Raw genomic sequence first — 20,731 nt, 5'->3', positions numbered from 1 at the left:
CTGCAGTACATCGATGATATCATCATGAGAGGCAATACAGCAGCAGCAGTTTTTGAGAAAGGGAACGATCCAAATCCTTCTGAAAGCTGACTTTGCCATAAAAGGGAGGGCTGCATCTCCCTGCCACACTGCAAGCACAGATGTACTGCCATGAGTGGGAGCCTGTGGGTTGGTCTGTTTTGGCATGCATCTGATGTGCTGACAGCTCACGTACCCCCCAAAAAAACCAAAACCAAAACTGCAGGTTCTTTTCCCACCCAGTGGCTATTCCCTTTTCAGAGCTGCTCATGGCAGGGGACTCACAGTCTAGAAAAACGGCTGCTGCTCTTTCTGGCAAGAGTTGAACAAGTCCCATGCAAAATTTCAAATGTTGCCCACTGCTAACACTCGTAAAATAACCTGTAATGTCAGAAGAGACCCATTGGGCTGGGAGCCTACTGAACCACACAGCTTGAAATTTGTCCACAAACGCCCCTCAGCAGCAACTGCCTTCACTGATCATGTAGCTAAAGTGTTGGGGGTTGCCCAATATGACATGCTGGAACAGAAACCTATGCCCTGGCAGTGCACTGACATGTCCTGGTGGTTCTTCTACTGGCAGAGAATTGTGCCTGTGCAGATCAGCTAGCAGCCTCCTGAAGCACCAGGTGGAATTCCTGACTGCCTGCTGTTGGGGATGAGTCAGTGGTAACATCCCATGTCACCTACTGGGTGCCATGCTGTGGCTATGGCCACATCTTTGAATTATTCTGTGCCTCAGGTCTCCAGTCCAGCCTTATCAGACAGCACCAAATCAAGGAACAGGACAAAAAGAAAGAAAGACAGAAAAAAGCCCTCCAACCATCAGGGTTATTCTGCCCAGCTCCAATCAGACTCAGTGCCTGCTTAGTACCTTTTGGGAAGACTGGAGGAGCATATGACCCCCAGCACAGCAACACGAAAAGCCCCTGGCACTCCGCAGCCACTGCGGGCACTGTCAATGTCCCTGTCCCTGGCATCCCCACCAAGGGACCAGTCACCATCTTCCCGCTCAACTTTTTGCTGCAACTCTCCTTTGGCTGTTTATGATGGAAACAAACCCAGCAACAAACTCACCTGGCCCCTCACCTCCAGCACAGCCTCAGCTGCAGGTGACAGCAGCTTGAGTGTTCTGACCTGTATATGGCTAAAGGAGACCACAAAGGCTCCTTGGACCAGCCCATGGACAAGGGATGGGCTTGGCCACATGGCTTGAGCCCAAGGGTGTCGGAGCTACAACACTGTGTTGCTGCAGGTCTGGTGCTTCAGCAAAGGAGGGAGATGCAGAGAACTCATTTTACCAAGCTTAAAAATACAGTGTGGGTGGGAGACAGATCCTGTCCTTTTAGATTTACTTCTTCCTACATGTAGCTTATATCGAACATGAACAGTGGTAAAGCCACTTATGTCAGCATGGCTAATCTTTAAAAACAAACAAAAGATAACCACCAAACCAAAATCAGGAACCTAGCATTTTGCCTCCTTCAGAGCATTAGCAAGGCCTGAATTAAGGCAGCTGAATTAAGGCACAAGCTTGCTCTGTCCCCATATAAGCCATCAGGAAGCCAAGCCATCCTTTTGGGCATGTCAGTGTGTGGGCAGGATCTCCTGCTGGCCCGCAAGGTACCACAGAGCCATCCATGCCTTTGTGCTTAGCTACCCAGTTCTGCTAAAAAACAACTTAGCACAAAGCAGATTCTTAGTATGTTTTCAGCCTAGCAGGTTCTATCCTGGTTTTATATAAGGAAAAAACTAGCAGGCTTTCTGCCAGGGTGCAAGGAACTAGTCAAAGATAAGGATGACCTGACTGCAGGTTTAAGGAAAAATGATTTCTCAGATTGCCAACCCACTTGTGTTCCTTTGTTTCAGCTAGCTTGTCACCAAAATGCCTTCCTGGGGTCAGGGGGCAGCACTGGCTGGTGGTGCAAAGGGCAGGACCTCCTCTATTGATCCAGTTTGAAATCATTAACTTACACAGCACAGGCAGAAGCACACAGGTACCCAAACCCTGCCATCTCTATGCCATGCTCTTACATCTCCCTTGCGGTCCCTGGGCAGGCTCAGGTATCACTCCTGTTCCATCCTCACCATAAAATGCATACATGTTGCCTACAAAACTTCTAAGGGTAGTAACCCCAAACCTGCCCCTTATCTGAACACCGACAGCCCCTCCCACCCTGCAGCCCCCCAAAGGTATGTCCTGTGGTAGTGGTGCACCCTGCTCTTTGCTGCTTAACTAGTAACTGCATGGCTCGGAAACCGAATTTCCACTAAGATGTCACAGGGCAGGTGGGGGGGGGGGGCTTGCTTACAAGAAAACATTATAATAGAGAAAACTAAAGCTTCTTATGCTTCTAGGAGCATCCCAAACTGTTCAAAGCTGCAGCAGCTGCATACACAAGTATCCCCTTAAATTCATCAGATGTTTGCCTTAATCCCTTAGGAATTGTTCTGTGCTAGTAGGAGGCAAGAATGACCAAGCCCCAGAAGGTAGCTTAGCATCCAGCTAACGCTTTCTAAAATGGCCAGGCTGGCAGAGAGATGAAATGTCACCCTTGCAGGTTATCCTGGGCTCCACAGCTCTCAACACATTTTCAATATCTATACAGACAGTACTGCAGCCACAGGGATGATGGGTGACAAATTTTTATAAACCTCCTGCTAATTTCCCAAGTGAGACAGCACCAGAGATCTTTCTGGAATGCAGAAGATATTGCCGCCTCATTACCTCTGAAACTGAAATTTAAATTCCTCAGCTTCCATCAAGTTGCATTCCTTCTCACATGGCAGGGAAGGAATATTGCCTTTCATGCCCATTGGGTCCATCTTCCAAAATCACCAACAGGTTCAGCATTCCACTGCAACCTCGTCTGTATGAATGCAACTCCCACCTCGTGCTCTGCCCTCACAGAAATGAAAACAGCACATTGAAAAGGAAAAAGAACGTACTTCTGGAGCCACTGTCCCTGTCTGCAGCCAAGCCTGTGTGTGCACCCACCCGGCATCTCTGCACTGGCTACCCCACACCCACCTGGCCTGGCTGGAGGTCTTCAGGAGTTCCGCCAATGATGCTTGCACTGCTCCTGCCTCTGGTAACAAATGGCTTCCACAGCCATTAATAAGTGGAAGATAGAAGCTGCAGGTTCCTTAATAAAGTTTATTTAATCATAACTATGCTTAGGAAAATACACTTGGAAAGGTTAATATAATGCAATTTAGTTTATACTACATTTTGGACAAAAGACTTCTTATACATGATTTAGGTAAAAACAGGATGTATGATCTGGCTCGTTTTACATCTATTACAAACGTAGAAAAGACTGTCATGCACTACAGTAGAGAGCATGAAAAAAAAATTACCTTTGGTTTAATTCAGAGAATACAAGTATTGCACTGTAAAAGCATCAAACATGGTGCAACTAAACATCATAAACATGTTTCCATGCCAGCTTACAAAAGTTTGTTAGCTAGTGTATTTTTAGAGGGGGAAAAAATTTATGTACACATAAAACAATTCCATTAGCTATTTGGATTCTGTTAATATCGTATGCATGCCACTTATCTACACAACTGACATTCAAGAAAACTCTTGAATTTAATATCTTTCAGCTACACTAAATCTGTTGAAACCAATGACATTATCATACCTTATCTGGCCTGTCAGCTGTTAAAACATTCTTCTTCTTTAAATTACTAAAGTTTCAGCCTAGATCATCAAAATCCAGAAATAGCAATTACAATACCATGGATTATAAGTGCCTAGCTACCCATTTCTTGACTGTTTCCCAGGGCACTTACTTTGAGTGTACAGATTCATACAGCAAAAGCCCAAAACACCACATTATTCAACTGAGGGCTGGCAGTGTAGGAGTATCAGTGTGCTAATCCTTCCAACTGTGTATTGGAGGTTAAACACTCATGAAGATACTATTGTCAAAAAACACAAAACCTCTAGCATTGGCAAAACCAACACAAATAATTTAAGAATATTGAAAAAAGACCAAGGAAAAAAGAAAGCATTGTTTAAAGGGAGATACAGCAATGTAAGACCACCATATATGGTGGGCTACCTGACCTGCACTCCCTCCCAAATACTCAACATTAGCAGTGCTTAACATTTTAGATACACATAATGCATTACATCCTTGCCTCTTTACTGTAACATAATCCCAAACCTTGCAGAGAATTCCAACACAGTTCTGCACCAACATTAGGTATTTCAGGGCATTGTTGATGGGTCTCAGATATAAAGAATCAAGTTTTCTTCTTAACATGTTAATAATAATTTATTTTCAGTTTGTCATCCTGTGGTAAGAAACACTGCCAAAGAGGAGCCAACTGTTGTCTTCAAAGAGTTCTTGTCAGATCAAGCACTGAAACCTTGACCACTTCACAGAAATGTGCAGCACAGTATTTCAAAGAACCACCTTTGTTCTTATCTCACAGAGAGAGATTTAGAGTCAGTCAACAGTAACATTTTCATTTAAAAACAAACCAGAAAAAAAAATTATCAGGCCAGTCCACGAGTTTATCTGAACATAGCTAAAGTCCTTGAAGTCTCTCAGAAGATGGCAGAGGCTCTTCGCAAGGATATGAAGGGAGCTATAAAACCTCTACACAGTACTGGAATTCCCAGCATCTACTCACATCGCTCACAAATGGTGGCAACATTTATATATAAAGAAACACTATTATGAAGAAAAAAATACATCTAAGACTATTACAACTGGTAGTTTAGGAAAAAAATTCAACTAGGTTTATTTTCTTAAGGTTTAACATAAATATAGTTGCAACTTGATCTTGAGTTGACAATGATTGTCGCAGCCAAGGTAAGGATTGAACACTATCTCTGCAAACAAAAACTCACTATACATTATACAAGTTATTTCTGCCACGAGGGATGCCTTCCCTCTCAAATCTTTGGCCTCCTATTACCAATCTCTCCCAAAAGCAGAAGCAATGTAGCATTGTTGCTCTCTATTCATTCAAGGCAGTGGGTTTCTTTGGAGGGGAAGATGCTGCAGGAACACCTAGTGAACAATGGGGTTTATTTCAGAACTTAAACACTGAGAGTTATTTGCTACAAAGTGCTCTGACAAACACTGTCTGAGCTCTTTAATTCCACTCTCCAAATAACACCCACCTCCAAATTTGCTTTTTTGGAGCTGACAATGAGAGAAGCTGCCCAACTGCTCCCACTGGAAAGGCAGCTAATGACCATCAGAAGAGTGCACAGATTCTTTGCTTCTTCCCACAGGCTTTGCTTCTTCCCTGCTGGTTTGGATTTTGTTTACACTTTACCACGGGTTGGCTACAAGCAGTAAGTATGCAATCTCTCTTGTGTGTGTGTGCTAGAAATTAAATCTGTTTAGACTTAAAAACTCCCGGTATGATATGTAGACCTGAGATGGCAATCTGATCACTTACACATTTCTCCCTGCATGGAAGCAGGAGGATGATTTTATTAAATGCAACTTGAATGAATAAGGAGCAGAAATCCCTAGTTTTTTAAGGTCAGGTTTGTTGCTTACCAGTTGATTTATCTGTATTTGCTTGATGGGGTTTTTCTGTGTATGAGATGTTAGATTATATCACTGCTACTATTTTAGTTTCTTTAAGCTCATGATGTTTGTCTGCTGTCCACCACAGAAATTAATAGGAAAAGGGGGAAAAAAAATCATCTGGATGTGCAAAACTGTTTCTACCGAGAGTGATTATTTTCCTGTCCAAATTATTAATCAGAATTTATTACTCTGTATGTGTATTCAAAATACCACAGGTGGCATTTCCATGATAGAATAAATTCCATAAAAAAGTGTTTTGAAATTGCATTGGTATACTTTTGCTCAAGGGCTATACCACTTTAAAGCCAGTTTAAAATATATAGCCAAGCAGATCATAATTTCAGCAACTTCATACACAACTAATCACAATCCAGGAAAATAAGAAAAATCTGCAGTAAAAAGCATCACAGGAAACTGCCACAGAAAATTGTCCCATGGTAAGCAACAAGTCTGAATGTTTCCAAATAAAAAAAACTTACATACAAAACCAAACATGCATATATAAAGTGTACATGTTCTGCACAAGCACTATTCCTAAAGGATTAAACTGCATAGGTAAAAATCAAAAACAATGTGCAACATTTTTAAGCCCTTAAAGCACAATCAAAAAAAAAAAAAGCAGAAAGTAAAAATAACAAACTTGCTCCCCCACAAAAAAGCCAATTACATATCAGTGATTAAGATATTAATCAAGACAGAGGTTCTCCAATCAAAAGCTGGAAGGACTACTCTCAAATTTTGGCTCATCATTCATGCTTAGGGGATCTGAAATGTACGTTCATAATTGTAATTAGCTTAAACAGTTATGTTCATCACTAGCCAACTTTGATTTCTTTTACAAAGTGCTCTTTATGTAATAGAAGCTATATTCCTGGTAGAAAAACCATCAAGTAGTTTAACACTTTGAACATCAAGACACATCGAAAAGAGCTAAAAAAATGGGGAAGAGGCAACAGAGAGTTGGCTGCTAGAACAAAAAACAACTAATGCCAGTGGCTCTATAAACATCCAACTTGTGTATTGCCAGCTCCAGTCTTGTTCCTAAAACTCAAGTTTATAAAAGAACTGCATATGCTAATAGACTAGAAGCTTACACTGAATTTACAGGACACAACCTCATACACCCTACCTGCCTTCTCTAATTAAGAGATCCAATAGTTAATGAGTTCACCATTACACACAAAGTTTTCAAAAATATTTTCAACTTAGAAAAAAAAAAAGAAACCAATGCAGATACTAAAGAAAACCGTGCTTAAAAAAAAAAAAAAATCTACAATATCTGTACATAAGCTGTGTAAGATCTTCCAAAAGAAGATTCTCCAAACAACCGCTATTTCTATTCCTGCCCTTTTGCTGCCTTCTCAAGATAATACACATTAACTAGGTGCCGGTTGAGGTGCTTGCTGTATTCACCCTCCTTTTTAAATGAGCGGTCGCAAAAAATGCACACATAGTTCTCCCTGGCCACTGTGGTGTCTGGAGCTCCTTGTGATGTCTTTGGACTTGTTTCCTCTTGTACAGAGCGAGCACCATTTAACCCCGAGTCATCACTTCCTTCTGATATGTTGTCACTTATGTCACTGCCTTCATGGCTGTGGATGCCCTCATCCTCATCCATTTCCTGAGATTCATTCACTGCTGTGTTATCCCGAGATAAGGCCAGAGCTACTTTAGGGCTCTCTGTACACCCTTCTGGGGGCACGGGTGCTGGCACAGCATCCTCTGTTGGTTCTGTCGCTGGCAGGCACGTCTTGGTCAGGTCCATCGGGTCTGAGTTGCTCTCAGTTTCTGCCACAACGGTTTCCTCTGGCTCCTTCTCAGGTGCCAGATCGGGTACCACATCCATGAGCACGTCCAAGCTTTTTTCAGAAGACACTGCATGGGAAGATTCCTCAGAACAAGTGTCTTCCCCTCTGTCCACCTGTCTCTCCTCCTCTTTTGTACCAATAGCGTCTTCGCTCTCTCCTGCTCCAGCAGGCATTTCTTGGTCCTCTACCTCAACTTCTGTGTTTGCATCCTGAACTGGTAGACAAAGCTGCTCTGGATCCTGGACACAGTCTCCCTTGGGATCAGTGCTCTCCCCACTGAGAGCATGACCACCACTGTTGTTTAATGCCACCGCCACTGTGTCAGTGGGATCTTGCTCCTTCTGGTTACTGCCCTCAGTGTCCGGCTTCACACATCCACGTTCTTCTGTGATATGATGCTCATCTGGCATCTCCTTTTCCTCGATCTTTTCCTGATCGACTTTACTGCTTTTTTTAACATGCTTAATTTTCAGAGCTTTCTTTTTTCTATTTTTCTTGGGGCAAAAAGTTTGCTTTTTAGGCTCCTCCTCTGGTACGACATCACTTTTTTGAGCTTCCTGGCAGTCTCTGGGTTTAGCTTCCACTTTCTTTTTCTTTTTTGTTACTACTGAGGTATCATTTGCAGGCTCTTGCTTTGAGGAAGTTGCTTCAGTCTCTGCCTTTCTTTTGACCTTCTTTGTTTTACATGTTTTCTCAGTACTTTTCTCAGTTTTAATATCCATCTGCTTGTTTTCTGCAGCTGATTTCCGACTTCTGGTTGTCACCTGACCTGCAGAAACATTGCTTGTTGATTTCTTTTCCTTTGCCAAGTTATCTTTTTTCTCCACCTTCACAGTTTTCTCAGTTTTCTTTGCAGTTGCATCCCCTTTTGTTGGTTCCTTCTCCACTTTGTCATTAACGCTCTCGGAAAAGTCAGCTTCGCTCTTTTTAGTCCGTAGCTTCACCTTTGAAACATCCATGGTGATGTCAGCACAATCGGGATGCCTGGATTTGATGTGATACTGCAGGTTACATTTTTTAGACGCTGCATAATCACAAACAGGACAGAGGAACTGGCGCGGATTGACGTGGAGCTCAACGTGCTTTTTGAAATTGCTGCGGTCAGCCGTTTTGTAGTTACAGTGCGGGCAAATCAGAGGCTTTGGCCCATTGTGAACTTGCCTTGCATGACGAGTTACTTCATGCTGGTTTGAGGCCACATAGCTGCACTGATCACATTTGAATGGCTTCTCACCTAGGGAAGGAAGGACGGAAGGGAATGATGGTGATTATTAAGTATGGGGGTTGAGGAGCATTCGTTTCCCACTAATACAGATAAAGAAATATGAAACTCAAAAAGGATTAAAAAAAAAATTATCCATGCGCCTTTAAAATTAAGCAAAGTCAACATAAGAAATCCACAAGTCACAAACACATTCACAGGACACTAAGAACAAAATACAAGAAAAGAAAGAAGGGGTGAGGGTTGGGAGGAAGGGGATCCAAAACCAAACAAGCAGTAACAACGTTACAGGTTCTGGCTAGGCATACATACCGGCAGAGATCTCTCTACAGTAATATTAGCAAATGGAATCCATACCCAACTGGTCCATTGAATGCATTGTAGAAAAACGGAAATGTAACATTTGATGAATAGCAGTTTCACACAAACGTTTCAAAAAAGTCCAACTTTACACAGCTTTAGCATATTTCATGTTTGCATTGAAAAGGAAATGAGGGAAAAGAAGCTAGCAAAAACCTAAGCACATGAAAGGGGTGCCCAGATGATCTTTACCTCTGAAGAAGTTCAAGTTCGCTGTTTTGGTGTCTCAAACACATGATGCATTGGCTGCAGGCTACTCTTGGCAAGCCAACCAAATGCAGACCAAAGCCATCATCTTACTACTGAAATCTGCATTTACAGTTGTGCAACAACACTTGTAGAAGTGTTCTGCTTAGTACATGCCACTGCAGCAGAAGTGGCTTTCCACTTACACAACAAATAGGAAAAACACTTCTAGTGCAACAGCTCAAGTTCAGAAATAGTCTGAGAGCATTTGTGAATTCAGCTAAGGAATTTGGGATGCTCCTGAGCTCTGAACCAGCATCTCAAAACTGACCTGCAGAACTCACGCCTGCCACTTCTTCAGTAAGTTGAAAATCCACTCCAATCCCTCCTGCTCCTGGCACAGTAGTGCTTCTCCCACCCCTGCAACCCACTGCCCTGGCACTGCCCATACTCAAGCTGGTCCTCCAGAGCATGACTCAGGAACCAGACAGCCTGCCTGTGGTGCCTGTCCATGTGTTAACCACATGGCTGATCTGCAACACCCTCAAAAACTCTAGAAAAGGCTGTGCTGCCTCCTTGGCAAGAAGGATGACGACACTTGTTTAAGAGTCCAGATCACTTCATGTCTGCCTACAGCATCTCTTTATCATTTAAGTAAGAGGTAGTTTGTTTCCCTCCCTCCCCACTTTACATCCTTCCTTTTTCCCCTCACTTCCTGGTGACACTTTCCACAAGTTTAAGCTTGATGTGCTTGTTGCTCATCCTGCATCCAAGTATGGAGCCTTACCACCTACACTTCAAGGCACAGTTCTGCGTTACACGCAGTGAGGACAAGAACAACCTGTGTCTTATATACACATGAACAAGCTGTTCTAAGTACACAGACTGTTCAGAGGTAGCTGCAACAAGGTAGCTCAAAGACAGTGTTTGAAAACTTTGTCCATCACCTCTAAATCCAGGGGGTTTATTGCACAAGTGAAAAGGACATGTACCAACATGGCTAAAACAACAGCTGTGAATTAGGGTCTAAACCACTGTCATTCGCTGTCTGAGACAGAAGAAAGCTATGGCACCAGTTGGCCTTAAAAAGCCAGCCTGGGAACTGCAGGAGTACAGAAACTGCCACAGAAAAGGTTCAGCTGCCTGGGCAATGCAGCAAAACATGCAACAGAATTTAGAAGAGCTAGTAATACAACATCCCTGATAGCAAAAGTCATGCCCTCCCTCACAGACCTTTGAGGTAAGGGTCCCAGGCAGATCCCACTCCTTATCTCCTTCAGCTTTGAGACTTCCTTGCATAGAACAAGGGGAGTGTAATACGTTCATGAAACGGTTTCCAGGTTCAGTATTGACCAAACTGTCTGCAAATTTGGTCTGGCTGAACCAGAGTTTCAGCCAAAAATGCTTTTTGTTTCTGGAAGCAGAATACCGCATTCACAAAATTCTCAAACCAAAACACTGACATGTCATTTTAAAGTTGACTATTTTTAATGGTTCCAAGCCCCCCACTCCACTACAGTTAAAATTGCCTGCATCCTGGTTTCAATTCAAAGTCACATCTATAGAAATTGAAACAATTACTGTTCAGGAGATCTTCACTCCTGTTTGCTAGAATTAGGAATTCACCTAGGTCTGGTCAATTCACATTTCAGCAAACCAAAAGCACAGGCTGAGATCTACCTGAACTCCCCTGCAAGAGTCATAAACAACAACTGTGCCTGTGTCTATGGTGTTCCAACTCACAAAAATGCTGCAAGAAAACTAGAACACATGTTTGTAACATCACCAGTAATGGGAAATAAAGGCTAGTGAAAATTGCTAATTTGGCTTTTAGTGCCAAAAAATTGAGTCACTTGTGAACAACCTCTGACTTTGCTTTTTCTCCTCTGTGTCTCCTTGACATAAGCAGACACTAATTTACATCACCCTCAGAACCCTGGATGAGATGAAATCCCAGACATCACAGAGAGGTCTCTCAGCTACTCAAAATTTTCCCATCTTCACTGATTTGAACTCAGCTATGGTAGCAGACAGAAGACAAGAATTTGTTCCTATAGCATCATTAAGCTGTACTTATTACTAGATTACTAGGACTATTAGAGCAGCCCTATGAACCTCAGAAAACATCTTGGAAAGTAAAAGGGAAAGAAAAAGATATATTCCCATTATTACTTTTATTAATGACTTAGCATTTCCTTAGCAAGTAGAGACAACCTTCCCCATTAAAAGAGGAGCTAAAACTCTGGCCGTACTGAATGAGATGACATCTCACACAGAACTGGGCAGCTTGCTCTATGTGAACCAGGTGACCTCCAGAGGTCCTTTCCAACTTCAACCATGCTGTGATACTGTGAACCACCCCCTTTTCCTCAGTCCCGCTGCTGCCGTGCCTTACCAACCTGAGTGGGTGCGCATGTGCCTGGTTAAATGGGTCTTCTGAGAGCTGGAGTAGGGACACATAGCACATTGATAGGGTCGCTCTCCTGCAAAAACAAATGGCAAATTAGTTGCTGAAACACAGCAGATTCCCAAACCTGGTTACCAAGCCACACAGGCGAGGCTGTCACAGACCCTCAAGCTGTATTTGAGGGAACGTTATCTCTCAGCAAAGGGACACAGTGAGAACTGCATGCCCGAGTTGGACCAGCACAATGTGTCATGCTCTATGAACGAGGATAATAAAAGGGCAGAATATGAGAGAGACACATCCTAATGTCCATCTGGGGTTGGCAATAACCTTGGGCAAAAGGTGATGAGGACAGACACCTTTAAGAAGCTTTAAGCCACCAGATCTGACTTTCCTACAGGATTTTCTCCCAACACTCAGAAGATGAACAAAAGATACAGATCCTGTAAGAAAGCCGGTATGTTCTTGCTTCACGTAACACCTTACCTGAAACCTCAGTGTTTAATTTGGATTAAGATGGGGCATAACCATCCGTTCAGCGAGGACGTGCATTTCCCAGAACACACGCGCAGATGGAGACCAGGTCTCTACTTTCAAAGTTTTACTGCCAGAGTGAAACTAGCTCGCAGCATGGAAAACCATGATGCCCTGCTCAGTGAAACTATGCTGCTGGCAAAAGCTACCAGAAGTGTAGCAGCAACATTTATTCTGAAGGCTCAAAACCAACTGCCTGAAAAGTTATTAGTTTTGGAGAACTAATGGAAACTAACCTGTCATAAATTATATCTCCACAAGAGAGTATCAGCTTGCAATTGTAGCTAAAAATTATATCAGTACAATGATACTTGAAAATCCTTTTCAAGTGAAGACAAGCTCCAAACAAAGGTAGATAGTTTTAGAGTTAACATCTGTTAGGCAGGTCCAGGTAAGTAACAGGGCTGTTTGCCTCAATCTACTAGTACAACCCAGAGATCTAGGCGGCCTCATCTCCACTAGAAGTTGTAAAAACACTTTTTAGTTTCAGGTGGTCACTCTCAACAAGAAGAGAGGAGGGAAACTGAAAAGGGAAGTTACTTGGTTGTAACTAGTCAGAATTACACTACAGCATTTTGCTAAATTTGCTACATATGAAGCATGCAACCAAGGTGCTCTACCAATCATGGAGACCTGGACATCAGCAAAAGCCCTGCACACAAACTGTGTGTTCACTTACAGAGGTATAGCTCTATCTGCAGCAGCAAAGACCTGCATCTGCCAGTATGTGATGTGAGGCTCCACTGCTGGCCTGTGCCAAAGCAGCAGCAGAAGAGGTCTTTGTAATGCAGATTAATCCCACATTTCTTCTCCCATCAAACATTTAGACTATCGTTCTTGATTAAAACAGTAGTTTAAAGGTAAATTCACCCTAACAACAACTACTCACCTCCCTTTCCAATTAAAACAAGGTAGGAGACTGGTGCAATACACACAATAAGATTAAGTCATGTATAAGGGAGGGGTAGTCCTTTTGTTATAAAGAAATGGTTTTGTTTTTAAATGACTCCTTACAATTAGAAAATATGAGGCTAAAGGTCCTGGAATATTCAGTCATGTCTTCTTCCCATTACCTGAAATTTCACTTCTGTAAAGTTACCTACAACATTAGGAATGTGGAAAAGGCTTTGACTTCCATACTCTTTTTACACAGGGAACAGCAACAAAACATACTAGATTTAAGTAGATGAACACAACTAATTTAAAATGTGTTATTCCCACTTGAGAATTAAATGCGTGACTACATTGTAAAGGCTGTTTTATAAAATGCTATTCCCCAAAGGATTTGTATTGTAATTTTACAAGCTCATTCATTACATGCAAACAAGCCATCAAAAAAACCTCTCCAAAAGACACTTACAGAATAAGCCCCAAACTAGCAAAAGCTTAAGCATGCACTTAACTTTATGCAAATGAACAGGCAGACTGACATGAGTGAACAAGTTAAAGACCATCTTGTTGAGGAAACTATCCAATCTGACCATTCAGGAGACTCTCTGGCAGTCACACTCCCAAGGTCAGACTGCTGGGACCGAAGGTCCATCACAGCAGGCAGCTCCAGAGAGCCTATCGGTGCCCCGTTTGGCTCCCCACACACCCCACTCTCACAGTCAAACCAGGTTTCTTTACCGGTCCGACCCCAGGCTTCCCATAGGAGAGTCTCAAGATGTCTCAGCAGTAACACAGCAACAGTCCAAGCTGGTGCCTCCAAGGAGGACCCCCAACAACGGAATCTCTGGGCTTTTATAGCCTCACAATCTACCCGCCTGCAAGTCTCGCTTTTCCTCCCGGGTCTTCTGCTCCTTGAGTCCTTCCGTGCCCATCCACCTCGGTGGAATCACCCATCTTCGTGTCCTTTGTTATCCAAAAGGTTGGCAGTTCACAACTCCTGCTGTGTCTCTCAGTGTCTATTCATCTGGCTGGCCTCTCCAGTAAAGGGTTGGCTCTGTGGGCTCCCACCCTGAGCTCAACCTGCATCTCAAGCTGCAGCTTGCAAAGCAAACTACCTGCTCCAAATGTATTCCTAAACAATCTCTTTCTAAAACGTTTTTTACAATGCCATCAGAACTTCAATCTGCTTGAAACGAAACTGCTTCCATCAAACTTCCAACACAGTGGCAAGCAAGAAAACATAAAAAAACCCACAACAAAAAAAAATACAAAACAGTCCAAAGCTAGATGCAGAACACTGTGACTGCCTGAAGACTGATGTCTTATTCATAGAGCCCTTCAGATTACTTTCAACGAAGTTTTCTAGAAATTGGTTCTAACCAGTAAAACAGGAGAAAAAGGAAGAGAACAATGCTGCACTGTCTTGCACATAGTACAGCTCCAGGAGCAGCAGCACATAAATCAAGTCAAAACTTGGTCTAAAAGGTCTAACAAGCACAAACGAGCCCAGGTAGGTCTATCCCTGACACAAAGAGTCCTTTCTGCCCGAACAGCAGAGGGATTGCCCTGAACACCTCCACCACCCACTCCTGGGCAGCAGACAGGCTCTTCCAGATGTAGTTTTCCCAGGTGACAAGCTTATGACCATCTGTAGAGTCCCTGAAACACCCCTTTGCCCAAGGTCCCCCACATTTGTCAGCAGCCTGCCACACAAGCACTGCCACAAGCTGCAAGCTATCTTGCAGTACAGGGCGGGTTCATGGACACCTGCTTTTCAACAGATGCAAGCAACAGGCAAGCAGATAACCTCTGCCTGCCTTCCTGTGGTCCCCAAACATGCAGAGGAGAGGTACTTTTCCCAGCCACTAAAGGTACTAGCATACAGCCCCTTCTCTGCTCCTGGCCATGTGCTCTGGCATTTCCATGTGTCCCTATTAAGTTGATTCAGTTCACTAACCAGCAGAAAACCAACCTGGGGAAGAGAAAGGGAGTATTGCTGCCATTTTAGTGAGCTGAATCAACCAGTCCCAGGACACAGGGAGAAAACCGAAACTGCCTTTCTGCAGCAGCAAAGGCAGAGCATTTGATCCTGTGGAACTCCACTCTGTACACTCAGTGTTTCAGAAAACTGTATGACTCTAACACAGCAGAATCCAATTATCTGCAAGAAGGCATTTTCCCCCACAAAAAAAAAAAAAAAATCTGGTGAAGTACAAAAAATAGAAGAGAAAGATAAGTATTAATCCAAAATTATTTAACGTCTTAGAAATCAGGAAACCAAAGAAACAAGCAATTCCAGCTCTCTTCTTTAATATTCTGAACCCATAAAAAAGGCAGAGAATTATGTATGTATCCCATTTTTCCCAATAAATATTTTTCTTAAGTTTTAAATGAAAACTATAATCCAAAGCTATTTTAGTATCATTCAGACAGTTTTCATTAAATTCAGTATTGTTATGTGAACAGTCTGTAAATACTTTTGCCTATAAAATATCTGTATGCGATTTTTCAGGTTTTTGGGGCAGGGGTTGTTTGGGGTTTTTTTGTGCACTGTGGTTTTGTTTGTGCTTTTTTAAGGCAACTTATTACACATTAATATCAGCAAAAACTTTTAGTTTGGTGTATAAATATACCTGCCATGAACGTATTCATTCTTCTAATACTCTTCCTTTAGTTTTAACACTCTCCCCCACAAAATCAATGTTACTGGGAAGAGGGCACATTGCTAAATCATTCTACTAACATATTTGAAAGCTTTTTATCAAGTGAGAACTGTCTGAAAGACCTTAACTATGTAGTTATGAAGTAGCAAAGAAACACCTACCAGGGTACCTCATTTCAGCTTAATTAAAATAATGAAAAGACATGGCAAACCAAAGAACCAGAAACCTTGACTGCATCCCTGTTTTTAAAGGAGAAACGAGGAACTGGATTTTTAAAAAAATTTAATACAGTTCACTGGTAAATTGGTCAGATGCAGTGAAAACAGAGCACTTCCTCAGCAAACATGCTTTCGTGTTCCTGTAAAACTCAACATGTTAGTTACTGTAAAACTCAACAACTGCTTTTGGAGATCAGAAAGGTGGACCTACTGTCATGTACAAACACAAGCAGGGATGAATTTAAACTTGACACAAATGTAAACCAGACAGGAACCCAGCACTGGCTCACAGGTGGCCATGAGTTCCCCACTTGATTTATTTAGGTTTTTTCCTATTATTTTGCCATTTTTACCTGATCTCTTTCGTATTACCTCCTACAACACACACAAAGAAAATGAACTGGAGAATAAGCCACACCATTTTGCTAATACCTCTCACCACAATCTCTGTTAACTTGCTTAGGAAAAAAATATTTATACAGGACTGATTTTTAGCCGATGGTATCCTCTGAACAACAACACACAACTATTGTTAAGAGAATAATATGCCTTAAAGTACTAAAAATCCCAGCAGACTCTCTCAGCCCCGACAAAGCAGATACTAAAGCGAGCTGAGGAACACTGATTTCTGCACACTTAAGCTCAAGCCCAGCCCCAAGGCCTCTGGAGTGCTCACCCCTTCCAGACAACTGCAGATAACTAAACCGAAGCCTCCAAACCATTCCTGTCACTGCAGTAACAAAACATGATTTTAAAGGAGAAATTCCCCAGTGTTTTGGTCAGCCAGCACAAACTACAACAAAGGGGATCCAAGTCAGGTCAGCACAATGGAGGATGGCTAGGAAGTCTGCCCTGTCTTCAGAAAAGGCCTGACATGGTGGAAATAAAAGTTTCTAAGAAGCTGCAAGGAAGGTCTGAACTGCTCTCCCACTTCCACAAAATGGATCAGGAAGCAAAGCATCTCACGGCCCAAAGAGGTCAGATGGCCATGACGTCCCCTCCTAGAAAGGAGTTGGACTTCAGGACTTTCCATGTGAGAGGCCGGTGAGGCTCTCTGATGAAAAGCAAGGTATTTGTAAGTCACCTGTGGTCCCAGCTCACAGGACAGCAACAACAAAGAAGCTCCTCTGATTCCACTTGGTATAAACCAGAGAAAAAGGGGGCATCACACTGTTCCTTCCAATTCCAAATTGAGGTTAGGTAAGTCAGGAAATCAGGCCAAAGACTCCCTCGTAGGCTTCCTATAGGGCAACAGAAGTATATGTCTACTTCTGGCTACTGCAGTGATGCAGGCCCTGGAAAAAATAAAGCCCCTGTACATAAAAATGAATTTATTCACTACTCTTCTTCTGATTTGTAGATGCTGGAGGGCTCTTCTGCATGTGTGTATCAGATCTTTCTCCTCTGTAATTACACCATAGTCAAGCACCTTCTGTCCACCAGCTTGTTTTGGTTTTAGAGTACATCAGTTTTTGGTGTTGTAGACCCTGGCAGTCATCACAGGCACATTTTGTCAAACCCTCTTCAAAAAACTGGCTCATAATTACTAAACAGGATGCTCTTTATCTCCTCTTGGGTACCTGACATTTCCTCAGTCCCCTAGGACTGCAGACTGGAGCTCAAACCAAATTCCACAAGTCTATAACCTGGCAGCACCAAGAGAGAGCAAAAAGCTTTATCAGGGTGGAACAAACTTTGCAAAGAGAAGACTCTGCTTGCTCCACTCATCACAGATTTCTCAGTAGTCTTACTGCATTTCAGTCAAGAAAAGATTAAATACTTACCTGTGTGAGTCCGAATATGCTGAATATAATTGTTCTTCCTATCTGAAAAATAGGAGCACTCTGAGCAGGTATACACTTTCCTGGGAAAATGATTTCTTAGGTGTTTCTTCCAGTGATATTCACTGACAGTAGTGTAAGTGCATATGGTACACTTGTAGACTCTCTCATTTTCCCCTGCTTTGTTGTGGTGCTTCAAGTGAGCCAGATAGTGATCATATCTGTTAGTGTTATAGCCACAGCGATCACAACGGATTGGGCCCTTAGAGAAATCCACCTCTTCTGCATTGCAAGAATCAGACTCTTTCACCTGTGCTTGCTTTTCTGCATTTTCTTCCACAAAGAATTTCTTAGCACTGTGTACCCTGATATGATGCACAAACTCCTCTTCAGATTCTGCCTCATACTGACAAGGCTTGCAACGGAATGGCTTGCTCTTCAAGCTCTTACACTTGTCCTCTGTGCTCTCTGGAGTACTTGGTGCTTCCAATGTCACATCTTTGTCCACACTGGGTGTCTTAGGAGGGGAACAAGCAGCTGGACCTTGGCTTTCCACACTAGGAACCTCAAGGGAGCTTAATTCCACACTTTCGGGTGCCTCACGGTCACTCTCCGCAGCCTGGGTATCTTCCATACCATCTCCATCACTATCTGAGAAGTTGCTGTCCCCCACCGTTGTCAGTTCTGCCATCTGCCTCTCTTCTCCAACCAGGTAATCACAGCAGTTGCCATTAACTTCTCCTGTTAAGGCCACATTGGCCAACATAATAAGCTGAGGAGCTGCCAGCTCAGCTTTAGAAAGGTCCTGTAAGTCATACATGTCATTGGACAATGCCATGCCAATACTAGTACTGCCAGGAAAGAGGCTGTTCCCACCAGACTGTCCCAGCACTTGAGTTGCCATGGTAGTAATTCTGTTGGAAAAGAAAAGGAACACCTGTAAGTACCAGAGCGTGGAAAAGCCTCCTCTGCTATGTACTGTCCAATCAGCCCTCCAGGGAACATCAGAACATTAGAGCTTTTTGCTGAGGCGCTGGGGCAGCGGGAAGCAGAACCCGGGGTCAGGCTGCCACAGAACTCGCTCGGCCTCGAGGAAGGTGGGGGGGGGTTTCGTTCCTCGCCCAGTCAGGGGCTGTTTGGCTCTTCCCTACGTGTGGTGGAGGATCCCACCGTGAGGAGGACGGGTGGAGGGCGCTGACAGCGGGTGCCCAGGGCCCAGGCGGGGCTCCGGGCCGAGCCCCGCGGCTCTCGCCACGCCAGACTTAGGGGGCGGCGCAGGGCCCGCCGGTGGGTGCCGCGGCCGGGCCCCGCCGACCGCCCCTGTCCGGCCGCCGCCCGCCCGACGGGCCCAAGGCCGCCAACAAAGGGGACGGCCCGGCCCTGCCGCGACCTCCCCGCGGCCCGGCGCACATCCGCCGGGGGAGCCGGGCCGGGCCGTGCCCCGCCGCCCTCCCTCCCTCCTTCCCTCCCTCCCTGCCTGCCAGGCATGCGGCCATTTTCTGCCTGCCCACACAAAGCGCCCTCCCCGCGCCGCCCCCGGCCCGCCCGCCGCAGCCGCCGGGGGGGCCTGGCCGGGCACAGCCACCCCGCCGCTCCCCGGTGGGGACGCCCGGCTCTCTCCTCCCCCGCAGCGGGCAGGACAGGGCAGGGCAGCGGTGCCGGGGAAAGCGCCTCGGTACCGGCAAGGTCACGGCGGCCGCGCCCACCCGGTGCCCCGCGGCGGGAGGGGGAAGTGAGCGGAGCCCCGGGCCCGCGCCCTGTGGCTGCGTCCGGCCCGGCCCGGCCCGACCCGGCCGGCGGAGGCTTCGCCTTCCGGCGGCTGCGCGGCCCGGCCCGGCCCGGCGAGCGCCCCCGCGGCCGGCGCGGCTCCTTAGCCGTGGTGCTGATCCCCCGCGGCCCGGCCCGCCCGGCCGCCCCCGCCCGCCCGCCGGCCGCAGATCAGCCCTGGACAGCGCCTCTCGCCCGGCTCCCGGCCCCCTGCCCGGCGCCGCCGGCCCCGCCGCGCTCGCTCGCTCACTCACTCACCCACCGGCGGCGCGGGCCGCCCGGCCGCGCTGCTGCTGCGGGGCGGGGCGGGGCGGGCGGGAGGCGCTGCTGGCGGCGGCGGCGGCGGGCGGAGGCGCCCCCGCATTCCAGCACACAGCGCGCAGCGGCGGCGCCGCCCCGCCCGCCCCCGGCAGGAGGGGCCGGGCCCAGCGAGGTCACCCGGCAGCGGCGGAGGGCGAAGGGGGAAGGGGCGGCCCGGCGGGGGCGTTCGCGGCACCTGCCCGAGGAGGGGTTTTGTGCCCGGCCCCGCTGCCGTGCGCCTCTTTGTCCTGCTCAGGGGCGATAAGCGCCGAGATGCCCAGCGCCAGGCGGTGCCCGCGGCATCGCCTTCACGAGGCGAGCCCAGAGAAGGGCGACGACGCTGGCGAAGGGACTTGGAGCACAAGTCCTATGAGGAGCGGCTGAGGGAGCTGGGGTTGTTTAGCCTGGGACAAAGGGAGGCTCAAGGGTGATCTTATCACTTTCTGCAACTGCCTGAAACGCGGTTGTAGCCAGGCGGAGGTCGGTCTCTTCTCCCAGGCAGCTATTGACAGGACAGGAGGATAGTCTTAAACTGCACCAGGAGAGGTTTAGGTTGGACATTAGGAGGAATTTCTTCACAGAAAGGGTGATTAGACATTGGAACAGACTGACCAAGGAGGTCTTGGAGTCACCGTGCCTGAAGGTGTATAAGGAAAGACTGGATGTGGCACTTAGTGCTGTGGTGTAGTTTGGTGGTGTTTGGTCATAGGTTGGACTCAATGATCTCAGAGGTCTTTTCCAACCTAATTGATTCATTGATTCACCCTGCGTCACTGTGGCACAGTCTAGGTGACTAAACTACCCAAATACAAAACATAAAGTGCCTCCGGCAGTCGCAGGACTCCAAACCTCACAGCTATTCCTAGTTTCAAAACCAGGAAAAACCCCAGTGAGTTCCTGTTGTGGAGCCTGGCTGTGCATCTGCTGGCTGTGGCAGGTCCCTGTAATGGAGAGCTCAGGAACAGTGGGCAGTCCTGCTTGTGTGACAATCCCAATCCTAAATAAGGAACCC

At 45.6% G+C, this 20,731-nt stretch overlaps 1 protein-coding gene across 3 annotated transcripts; it reads right to left on the bottom strand.

Annotated features, from left to right (window-relative positions):
• Nucleotides 1-3,161: 3,161 nt before the first annotated feature.
• On the bottom strand, nucleotides 3,162-19,766 carry REST (RE1 silencing transcription factor). Of its 3 annotated transcripts, none has more exons than XM_050338227.1 (4): nucleotides 19,678-19,766; nucleotides 17,656-18,566; nucleotides 11,558-11,641; nucleotides 3,162-8,624 (listed from the first exon to the last, which is right to left on the bottom strand). In XM_050338227.1, exons 2-4 carry the CDS (start codon nucleotides 18,554-18,556, stop codon nucleotides 6,919-6,921), a joined length of 2,691 nt encoding a protein of 896 aa, XP_050194184.1. In that variant the 5' UTR covers nucleotides 18,557-18,566; nucleotides 19,678-19,766; the 3' UTR covers nucleotides 3,162-6,918. The 3 variants fall into 3 exon arrangements, with proteins under 3 accessions (XP_050194184.1, XP_050194185.1, XP_050194186.1); XM_050338228.1 differs by having other exon boundaries at nucleotides 19,674-19,687; XM_050338229.1 differs by lacking the exon at nucleotides 19,678-19,766 and adding an exon at nucleotides 19,332-19,361.
• Between the last annotated feature and the right edge of the window lie 965 nt (nucleotides 19,767-20,731).

This window comes from Myiozetetes cayanensis, unplaced genomic scaffold (genome assembly GCF_022539395.1).
Source record: "Myiozetetes cayanensis isolate MyiCay16 unplaced genomic scaffold, myiCay2020 scf7, whole genome shotgun sequence".
Taxonomy (NCBI): Eukaryota; Metazoa; Chordata; class Aves; order Passeriformes; family Tyrannidae; genus Myiozetetes; species Myiozetetes cayanensis.
This window is presented reverse-complemented; position numbering and strand designations above follow the sequence as displayed.